This window comes from Emiliania huxleyi, assembly GCF_000372725.1.
Source record: "Emiliania huxleyi CCMP1516 unplaced genomic scaffold EMIHUscaffold_56, whole genome shotgun sequence".
In the NCBI taxonomy this organism is placed as follows: Eukaryota; Haptophyta; order Isochrysidales; family Noelaerhabdaceae; genus Emiliania; species Emiliania huxleyi.
Window position 1 is genome coordinate 413034 of NW_005197803.1, and position 11377 is coordinate 424410.

General features: G+C 63.3%; 1 protein-coding gene across 1 annotated transcript; it reads left to right on the forward strand.

Annotated features, from left to right (window-relative positions):
* Positions 1-5931: 5931 nt before the first annotated feature.
* EMIHUDRAFT_213163 (hypothetical protein) lies at positions 5932-6651 on the forward strand (the record flags this gene model as incomplete). The annotated part of the gene is made up of 3 exons (XM_005765290.1): positions 5932-5976; positions 6084-6121; positions 6315-6651. 3 exons carry the CDS (start codon positions 5932-5934, stop codon positions 6649-6651), a joined length of 420 nt encoding a protein of 139 aa, XP_005765347.1.
* Between the last annotated feature and the right edge of the window lie 4726 nt (positions 6652-11377).

The window sequence follows — 11377 nt, forward strand, 5'->3', positions numbered from 1 at the left end:
GGCCGGGGTCGCACACGGCAGGGGTGGCGGGACGGGATACCCATCACTGAGCCGACGATGCTACGGGTAGCCCCAGGGTGGTGCCCACCCCCATACCCTCTGGCACTTGCCTGCGCCCTGGCCGCGCATGCCGCGCACGCGCGCGCACGCGCGCGCACGCGCGCGCACGCCCGCGCACGCCCGCGCACGCCGCGCACGCCCGCGCACGCCCGCGCACGCGCGCGCACGTGTGCGCACGTGTGCGCACGTGTGCGCACGTGCGCGCACGCGGCACTACGCCGCACTACGCCGCACTACGCCGCACAGTGTGGCGCTGTGTGGCACTTCCGGCAGGTTGCTGTGAGAGAAGCATGTGTTACCCCCTACACAGCCTTTTACACACATTTAATCACCATCAAGACCCGAGAGCATCTCTTTGACCTCCTCTAGGTCACACCTGTCTGGGCATGACTTAGGGCCAGCTCGCGACCCCTTTTTCCGCCATGCAACAGTGGGTTCGTCCAAGTCCATGACTTCATCCCACCCATCAGCCGGGTAGAAGATACGCATCTGCTGGTCTGGAACTCCCGGCACAAGCTGCACGACAATGCCTGGTTGCCAAGTCCCGGTGTCATCAGTGTGGTCGTCCTCATCCCACCACACAACCTGGACATGCCAGCCGACGATGTTCTGCGCATCATTAGTTGTCTGCCGTAACCCGGCTGTCCCCAATACATAGCCAGCAGGCGTTTTGGCCTGCTGCTGCTGCCCCCCCTCCTGCTGCTGCTGCTGCTGCGTGCGGGAAGCGCGACCGCCAGCCGTGCCACCACCTGCAACACCCTGAAGCTGAGCATCCTCAGCAAGCCCCTCCTCGCCGTCCTCAAAGCCTGGAGTCTCACCAGGGCCGTCTCGCGATCTGGCAGTACGCACCTTGCTGCTGACTTCGAGCTGCCCTGCTCGCAAATCTGTGATGGCAAGCAAGCGCCCGCGGGAGCCTCTACCACGTGGGTCGCGGGGATTTGCTGCAGCATCGACAAAGCCTGCCCCTCCCCGGATGAAGTTGCCATAGGCGTGGCGAATGCGAGAGGATATGGCAGGGTCTTGCCTTTGCCGCATCCCGTGTGGCGGGAGGCGGTTGGTGATCAGATCAGAGATGTGAGGAGGGAAGCAGCTTGTATAACTGCTGCCGCTGCCCTGCTGAGAAGGCTGCGGTAAAGGCGCGCCGCCATCGCTGCCGCCATCCCCGTCACCACTGAGCTTTGCCTCCTCCTCCTTGTCCGCACCTTCGCCGCCGCCTCCGCCGCCTCCGCCGCCGCCGCCGCCCAGTCCGCTGCCGCTGCTGCCACCACCCAGCCCACCTCCGAGCTGCTGCGGAGGCTGTGCTTGTCCAGCCGCTGAAAGCGTGACAAGAAGGTGAAGGCACTTGTCCGGGGTCTGAAGGCCAGCATCCAATAGAGTGGTATTTTGGCATGGCCAACCATTCTCTCTCAGTCCAGTCGGCGATTGGATGTCATTCAGAACTCGGCGAGAAGCTTTATCAATTGCAACAACTGGGCAGGCAGCATTGACGTTAGCTCTGAAGTTGGCAGTTGGCAGTAGACCAGCAGCGCAGGCAACCGTGTGGACAACTGAGGACAACATGTCCCCATACTGATGGCGTGGTTGTGTGACAGTGATTGTCCTGCAGGGGGAGTACCATGCCAGATCAGCCACAATTGTGACATATGTGGCTGGCGTGATTGCCTGCTGCTGCTGCTGCTGCTGCTGCTGCTGCTGCTGCTGCTGCTGCTGCTGCTGCTGCTGCTGCTGCTGCTGCTGCTGCTGCTGCTGCTGCTGCTGCTGCTGCTGCTGCTGCTGCTGCTGCCTGCTGCTGCTGCTGCTGCTGCTGCTGCTGCTGCTGCTGCTGCTGCTGCTGCTGCTGCTGCTGCTGCTGCTGCTGCTGCTGCTGCTGCTGCTGCTGCTGCTGCTGCTGCCCCCGCTGCTGGCTGCCCGCACTGCTGCCCCCGCTGCTGCCCCCGCTGCTGTACCAGCCCCCGCTGCTGCCCCGGCCCCCGCTGCTGCCCCAGCCCCCGCTGCCCCGGCCCCCGCTGCTGCCCCAGCTGCCCCCCCCTAAACACCTCTTGATACAGTCTCTGCCACCATGCTGCGGCGGCCTGGGCGGCCTGAGGACAAGTCCAGGTGAATGCTGCTGCTGCTGCTGAGTAGGGGCCATCAAGAGACCAGGTGATGGAGCCTCCTCACTGAGCTTCTGCTGCAGCTCCTATGGCCAGACAATGAAGCAGTTAGCGGTGGATCATGTGCCGTTTATGGACATGGCTACTATGGACATGGCTACTAGCAGGCACCCTGGCAAAGTTGACAGCATGCCTCAGCACTTCTGTCCCTGGATGTGGGGATGGCTGTGCTTGGTAGTGCTCCAAGTTGAACTGTAGAAAAGGAAGCACCCCCTGTTCCTGAATAGGCTGCGGGCAAGCTGCCCCCTGTGTGCTTAGGTTGTAGACGTAGGCACCTAGCATTTTGCCACCCTGCTCACCAGCCACACCAGTCTTCCTGGAGAGCATGGCTTGTATGATCTCCAAAGGAGCACCCATGTAGTGCCGCCCCACATTTTGCACATGCCTATGAGGGCAGTCGAAGTTAATTACCTTAGTTAGTAACCTCGCTTTTTTGGATTTTTCGATTTGCCGACCCGGCCGGGAGTTGTGTCGTAGAGCTGCTGGTGCTGCGATGCGGCCTGTCTTCCAGCTGGATCCGACCAACACTCTATCATATGCGCCGGATCCAACTCCGTACTGGGCCCACAATCCAAGCTCAGCTTCTCTCGCGGACCCGCTCAAGCTTTGGCCACACGAATACGACAGCGCAAGCGAGAATCGCCGCTGGGAAGACGCCTTTTCGTGGGAGGATGTGCCAGGATTCCACCGCAGCCTCAAGGATTGCACATCATACGAACCTTGTGCGGTCAATTATGCATTCTGTGCCATGTATGATTACATCCCGTGCTACTACGAGAAAGACACAAAGGTGCTTCTGTTCGATGTCAACGACAGCCCGGATGCAAGCGCTGCCCACCAGCGCAAGAAGCGGAACTTTCTTGCAGCCATGCACTATGCAGTGGGATATCCTACTCAGCACGAAATGAAGAACATTGGCATCAGCTATGGCACATTCTCAGAGCAGGTCCGGCCGACAATCTATTCCCTCGCACGGCACGTGAACTTCCTCGATCCGGCACTGCGACTGTGGGAGTACAACCACACTGAGTTCCATCACGAGCGTGTGCTGTGGATCAAAGATGGTGCTCCTTTGACAATTTGCTGCCCCAAAAATCGCTTTCTCCAGCGGTGTGTGAGATCAGGCAAGTACAAGGAGTACGTGCTAAAGTTTGACTATACAATCACCATGTGCGGTTTCCCAATCGATTACAATGGGCTCTTCATGGGTGTCCGGCATGATTCGGCACAGCATTGGTACGCGAAGGAGTTCCTAGCTCAGCTATACCCTTTTGAATATGGTATGGGTGACAAGGCGTACGTCGGAGTTCCCCACATGTATTGTGAGCACAAGAAGCCAACGGGCGGTGAGCTGACATGTGAGGAGTCGATGGACAACCTGTTCATTCAGCACTACCGTGGACGCAATGAGCACCTAATTAGGGAGATGCGTTCACGGAAGAAATGTTTTGCAACCGCATGGCGGGGCTCTTTTTCGCTCCTGTCCGCCATCACACGCTTTGCCGCGCACATGACAGGGCTTCAGGAGCGCATGAAGGGACCGCGGTATGACGTGTATGGCCCCTGGCCAGTGTGTAGCGAAAACGTTTTCCGGTTGTATGGTAAGACCGCCTAAGTGAGCGTTATCCTGTCCCCTGCTGCCCCATTACTATCGAAATCAATACAGCGCGCGCCGGCGGACCGTTCTCGTCACTCGTGATGCGGAAGATGCGGCGGTGCAAGCCCAGCGCCCGCCCATGTCCCGCCCACGTGCCCGCGCCGCGCCTGCCCGCGCCCACGCCGCGCCCCGCCCGCGCCCGCCCGCGCGCGCCCGCGCCTCGGGCACTTGCCTGCGCCTGCACGCCCGCGCACGCCCGCGCGCACGCCGGAGTGTGCGCGACTGCGTGGGACTGTGTGGGGCTTCGCCGGTCTGAGCAGGGTACCTGGGCGTTTTGAAATTCCGTGCAAGGGGGTGCCGAGGTATGCCGCAGGCCGGGATGGAGTGAGATCTTGTGGGGCAGGGCGTGGGCTAGCGCGCGAGGGCGCAGGCAAGTGCCCGAGGGTATGGGGGTGGGCGCCACCCTGGGGCTACCCGTAGCATCGTCGGCTCAGTGATGGGTATCCACGGTTGTGGAGCGAAGTGGCAGTGGCCAGCCTCAAGCATCGATGGGATAATAAGATGAGATTACCAGACGAGAACGGGGGGAAGGACAGGCGGGCGACATTTGACGACGTCGGGGATCACAATGTGACGACCAAAACGATCTTGGGGGCCAGGGTGAGACAACAGGTCGGGGTGCCACATGGGGCACACCACAGGCGTATTCTAGAGGGGGAAAAGAAACGGGGAATAAGGGGCCCCGCCACGAGAAGTGCGTTCTGGGGATGCAGAGCGTGCAAAGCGGCTAGGGATGAGTTCACAAAAGAGGCGCGCGAGGCAAGGAGGAGACGCGGGGAACTGACAGACTGGGACGACTGGAAACAAGAAGACAGTGAGCCACCACAGGCGTCGTTGGCGCACATACTGAGCGGCAGCTGCGCTGGAAATAAGGAAGAGGCGCGTCACTTCATGCGGAAGCTCGATAAACACACAGCGAGGGCGACAGCAAGAGTCGAACGGGAGGCGCCGGACTCAAAAGACACCGCCACATTCCTGAGACGAGCGAGGGCAGCCTCCTTAAAGGCGAAAGGGTCTAGATTTGGGGCGCTCGCCGAAGAGGAGTACGACAAAATAGCGCCCGTGATTGCCTGCACGCTACCCGCACTCACGGACTCCATACCCGAAAGAAAGAGAAGGGAGCTCGCGGGAGAGGTGACGAGCGAACTACAGGTAGTGGGGAAGGCAGCCTCGATTGCCATACAGACATGGGTGCGAAACAACGACAAGACCAAGGCACGGGCAGAGGAACGAGAGAAGAATATAGGGTGGATAAAGCGCCTGTTCACGGCATGGAGGGTGAGTCACACCGAACGTACCGAGCGAAGAGCTGAGCGGAAGGAGGACGGGGAAGATGACTCAGAGGAGGACGAACCAGTGGAAATTCAGTTGTCAGATGTCACGATGCATCCGAAGGGGACTCCAGCGCCGGCATCATCCGTAGAGGCACGAGTGTTCGAAGAGAGAGTGGACCTGAGCAACAACATGACCTGTAGGCAAATGCTCGGAGTGGGAGTCAGAAATGTGGTCCTTGCGCGAGGGGAGCTCGATAGACTCGAGGGGCCAGGATACGCCGCGAGGAGGACGGAGTTGCGCCGACAGGCGAAAGAAGCCGCGAGAACAAGGGACCGGCAGGCGGCGGCGCCGCAGGACGAGACAGAAGAGAACGACGCGACAGAGGAGGAAGTGACAAGGGAGAGAGCGACGAGAGTGGGACGGCCGCGAGGTGGCACGAAGGTTGAAGCGAGAATCGGAGAGAGACTGCGAAGAGAGATAGGAAGAGGCAGACTCCCTAGGGTAGGCGACGGCTAGCGCATCACACTCCTCTCCTTAAAATCCCTGTGTGGTGGCGGCGTGCCGTTCTCCCATCGGTTGCCGTTTGCTTTCTCTCTTTCTTTTTCTTCACCAGCGGCAGGAGAGACGCACATGGCTGCAGCGGAGCAGCAGCGCACCGCCGCGCAGCGCACCGCCGCGCTCGAGCACCTGGTCAATGAGCAGCTCAAGTCAGACCTGCAGCAGGTGCTCGAGCGGCGCGACGCGCTGTACGAGCGCATCGCGCACTGCCTGGAGCTGCGCAACAACATGACGATGCTGCTGGACGAGCAGCTGCACTCGCTCAAGACAAAGGTGCCTCTCCGGCTCCACTCCCTGACAGTCCACTCCATGGCGACACGGACGCCGCGCCGTCGCAAGGCCGTCGACGCATGACTGAGCGCCGCCCGCCCGCTAACCAGGTCAACCTCGGCTGTGACTTTTACGTCGATGCGAGCATGTGTGCATGCCCGACGCACAACTTCCGCCACCCACTACCGCCGCCGCCGCCGCCGCCTGCCTGCCTGCCGCTGCCGCCTTCTGTCTCCACAGGTTTTTGCCGGCCGACCCGCCGCCACCGCCACCGCTCCCTCTGCTGCAGACCCGACACATCGTGGGTGTACGTGAGTGTCGGGCTCGGCTTCCACGCGCAGGCGTGTGACACCTCTCGCCCTTGAGACTCCCGCGGTAGGCTCCTGTGAGAGCCCCTTCTTCGCCACGTGCGCCTCTACGCCCCTCAAGACCCTCGCCTCGAGATTCGGATGTCGCGCCAACGAGAGCTGCGAGAGGCGCCACGCTCCCTCCGCCCGCTGCTCCCTCCTCTCTGGGCAGATGACGCTGGAGGAGGCCGTCCGGTTCAGCAGCGCGCGCGAGGCGCGGCTGAGCGCGGCGGCGGACGAGCTGACTGACCGTGCGGCGAGGCTAAAGGCGAAGATCAAGCTCGTCATCGGCGCGATCGACGAGGTGCAGCGGGGCGGCGCGCCGACGTAGCGAGGGGCGGGTGCAGCTCTTGAGAGCGCGGGGGCGTCATGAGTGTGTGTCGTGTGTGGGTGGAGGGACAGCGCATGGCACTGGAACGTGTGGGTTGACATGCGACATGGGGCCTCGTAGCGTACGTACGCGACAGCAGCGGTGTGCAGCTTATACCTTATATGCGATCTCTGTTGAGTGTTGTCTGTACACGGTATGATTGAATACTCAGTTTAAATACTCTATCCAACCAGCACGGGTGGTTGGCTGTGGAGCCGGCCGCAGCTCAGGGGCGGGTCCCGAGCCCGCTCGAGTCCATGCGGACCACGCCACGTCCCGCCGTCGCCGAGACATACCCGGAGACGGGCCGACTCTGGAGCGCTTGCCTCAGCGCTCACGGCCGCTCAGCTCTGACACACAACTCCTCAGGAGCGTGTCCCAGCTCCAGCCTCCACCCGCTCACGCCTCAGCCGGAGCTAGATTGCTCCGCGTTGGCCTCCTGAGACGCCACACGGCCTTCGTGCATTCTCAGCTTGTGGTAGATCACGCACGCAGCAATCGACAAGGTGAGGGCCTGGAAGTATTGCCCGAAGATGCGCCCGCTCCCGGACGGGATCCGCTCGATGAGAAAGTGCATGTACTCCTTCCACGCCCACCCCACCTACAGAACAGAATCCCGGCGGGTCGAGGAGTGCCACGGGCTCCACGGAGTCCCGCCCCAGGGACATACAACCATGAAGCCTAGCGCGGTGTGGAGCGTCGTCGAGAACTGCTTCAGCCCGGCGGGGCTCTGTGGGTTGTCGAGTAGCCTCGCCAAGTGGCTCGTGTACAGCACCTCCGCGGCCGTGATCGCCACGACGTAGGCGCCGTAGAAGGCCGCGGCGTCCGAAAAGATGAATGCCTCGAGAAATAGCACCTTTGTTGGAGGCGCGGGGAGGAAGGTTGGGTGGGGTGGGCTATCTACCCCATCCGAGGCCTGGGGATGGCGGGGGCGCTCTTCCTTCGCCGCGTCGGACCACGCCCACCCAACCATGTAGCCGAGGGAGATCGACAAGAGGTCGATAAAGTCTGCCCTATCACCCGCGCTCGAAATGATCTGCGCGTCCGTGCTGCTCCCCTCCCTGACGGCCGCAGAGGGGCTGGCGAGGTGCGCGCACACCATAGCGGCAGGCTCTGGTCGAGGAGGCTCTCTCGCCGGCTCGACACCGCGTCGCGCAGGTCTTGCGCGTGCGAGCCGAGCCGCGTGATGGCCCACGCCGCTAGAGCGGTGAGGGCGGTCGCGTACGCGCAGAGCGTGGCCACCTCGGCGCCCTTGACCCAGCTGGGACTCATCACCCAATTCTCTAGCAAGACTGCGGAGAGGGTCGCCGCGGTCTCGTTCCAGCACCACGCCAAAAAGAGGCCAAACGCTCCGGCGAGCATGTTGATCAGGACGAGTGCGTAGTCCTGCTCGACGGCCGAGCGGCGCTGCGCCTTGGCTTGTTGGACCTGTGGCATGCCAAAAGGTCTGAAGCGGGAAGCGAACGCTGTGAGCGCCACCAACATAGCGGACCGTGATGCCGCGAAACCGCATCACCGCAGCGACGGCTGTTGTCGCAGCAACGGCAAAGACGAAGCGGCAGGCCAGGAGTCGCGCCTGCTTGCAGCCACGGGGAGTGGGAGCGAGCCACGAACACAACGTGGCGTTGCAGGCAGCGCACACCGGCTCCACCTTTGGCAGTTGCTTCCAGAGGGAGGTGACTAATGCGTCCTTCCACGCCCACGCGAGGATCATCGGCTGGATGGCGAGCAGCAGAGCGCGCGAGTGCCGGCCGAACAGGCCAAACTCAACATCACCGCGCGGGTCGCGCTGGTGCCGGTTGATGGTTGTGATCATCCAGGGAGTAAGAAGGGTGATGGCCACCTGGCAACGTGCAAAGCGTTGAGGGGCCGAGGAAGAGATTTCAGATTATCGCCAATAGGCGGGGCCAGACTAGGGATGGCTCATCGTCTGGCGGCTGGCGGGCAGGTGCACCGCGTAGATGATGTCAGCAAACGAGGCGAGGGGACCCGGCAGCTCCTCCCCAAACGTGTCCTTGAGGGCGATGGACCAGGACCAGCCGACAGCAACGCCGCAGGCTTTTGCGAATGTCTTTGCTGCAACCTCCCAGTACGTCGAGATCTGCTGAAGCACCGTCTCGCCGGCGTCCACCAAGCCCTATAGAAATCAGTGGATTGCAGTGGCACACCACCTCGGCCGCTGCCTACCTCGGGCTGAGCAGCATAGCCCGGCCTCGGCCGCAGGGCTGAAGCCGTCGAGCAGCCAAGCCGCCTTGTCCACCTGCTGGACTGCGGCTGCGGCCCGGGAAGCACGCCGAGCGCCAGGTGGGAGCGGCATGTCATTGAACTGGAACTGGAGTGTGGGGCGATTTTACTGCCCGGCGCGACTGAAGAAAAGACTGGTTGAGGGGAGGTGCCAAGCAAGGAAGGAGGCCATCCAACAAACAAACGGTACTCGCACGAGTAGTAAGTGATCTGTGAATGAATGCCGCGCATCAGATCCCTCCTTTGTTCTCCTTGGTAAGAGTGACAAAGTAAGAGTAAAGAGAAAAAATACTCGGGCTGTCGCCGTCCCAAACTGTCACTCCCCTTTCTCCCGGCCGGGGTGGGCGCGCGCGAGGGCGGCGGGTGTGCGGGATGTCTGTGGGTCCGAGAGCGATATGCCATGTCCGCCTTGCGTTTGTTTCATAACATCGAAGGCAAAGAGAAAAATTCAACCGCAATTTGCGGACCGGCCCTTGAACTCGGTCATCACCACCCACTCGCGCCGAAGGGAGTGTTGAGCCGATTCTGTGATTGCGGCTGCGTGGTTGGTCGGCGGCCGTCGCGTTCGGTCGTCCCGTGCCGGCCTCGGCGTCGCGGCCCTCGCACACCCTGGGTTCGTCCGAATTCGAATCGCCGTTGTGGAGTACGGGCGCGGCAAAGTCGGCGCCTCGACAGCGCCTCGACGGCGGCCGCAAAAGCCGTCTCCTGCACGTCGCCGCGCGGCCTCGAGGCGCCGCGAGCGTGCGCTGAGGTCAGCACGACTCGCTCCGGCCCGAGACGGCCGACGCGCGCGCTCTCGCTCCCACCTCTCCATCCCGACGCTCCGCGCTCGCTGTGTCGCCCGCGATCGCGGCATAACCACCGAGCCGCAGCGCGGCGCTCGGCCCGCGCCGCCGTCTCACGAGCTCGTCTCTCGCCCGCCGCGCAGGCGAAAACCAACTCCGTCCTCAAGGGCAAGCTCGAACGACTCCCGTCACTGTACCCCTCGTGCCACGCTGCAGCCGCCGCTCTCGTCTCTCCTCTGTCGCTTCGCCGCGGTCGCGGCCGCACGGAGGTGCCACGGGCCGTGCGAGTGATACTCCGCTGCGTGCTGTCCGGCTCCATATACTGCGACTGGTGCGCCGCGGATGTTTGAGAGTGCGGTTTAAAAAGGTCCTGCCCCGCGCCTCCGCGGCACAGAGGCACTGGAGGCAAACTGCGGGCGAATAAATATTTTTGAAGGGATGAACGCGAGCTCGCGGGGTCCACACGAAAGCACCGCTTGGCGGTGTCAGAACCGCCCTCTTGGACCCTGGTGGGCCGAATCTGCGCCCTCTGGGCCCCGGCGGCGGTCCCGGAGAGGGCCAGCACGCGGGCTCCGCCGACGATCTCGCAACGCGGGTCGCGCCGCGCGCCTCCCGAACGAAGCGTGTTGGTGCGCGATGGCGATCCTCGCCTGCGGGGAGCGGAGCACACGCGTCGGATGGCGAGGGCAGCACAAATATTGCACTCACGTCCCAGTATGGCAGCAGCCGGACGGGTTGGGTGGCGTGAGGACAGGGGGTGGTGAGGATGATTCCACAGATCTCGCTGAAAATGGCCGTGTCCTTCCCGGGGGAGGCAGGCGAGCGCACACCTCGCGTCCGAGCGCGAGTCGACGAGTGGTCGCCGAGAGATCGCCGAACCACGTTTCGAGTGCGCGCGCCGCGCACACAGCACAGCTGCGGGTTGTAACTCGACTGCCGATCGCGCGCGCGGGATTTGAATGGAGCTCGCTGGCGCCAGTGCACGGCAGCACCGCCTAGTATCTCGGCCGGAACGAACGAGCAGTCCCCAATCGACACGTTGAGGACGCTGGGCTGGATCTGTTGAACTGCCACAGCGGGCGGAGGCGCGGGTGCCAGAGGAGGGTGACGGCCGGCGGCGGCGTACGGCGGCGAGTCGGAGGCGAGGGGGTGGCCCTGCCGCGCGACACCGGCGCCCCGTCGGGACCCACGCTGGAGCAGCTTCGGCGTCTGGCGGGGCTGCTGCGGCGGGCGGGACTGCGGCGGCGTACTGGGGCGCGAAGCGGCAAGGTTGGGCGGCGGCGACGGCGCGGCCGGCGATCGGCTCGAGGCGGTCGATCTGCCCGGTGACTGGGTCTCCTCTCCGCTACCCGCGGCCGGGGCGAGCCCGCCCTGGGGGCCCGCGTGCGTGCCCGCTGTCGTCGCCATTTTCTGTCGATTGCGGCGGCGCCGTACGCCTCAACGAGCGGGTCGCCGAGCGCGCCGCGCGGCTCTGGGCGTGCCGCGTCGACCCTCTCGAGCGATCGGGCCGCCTCCGGGCGCGGCGCGTCGAACGGCGCGGCCGTCAGCGAGGAATCGGCTCAACACTCCTGGGCTGGAATTCGGCGCGGGTGGAAGGTAGGCACGCCGCCATCCGCAAAAGGGATTACCAAACACACGCCGTCAGCTCACTATTCGGC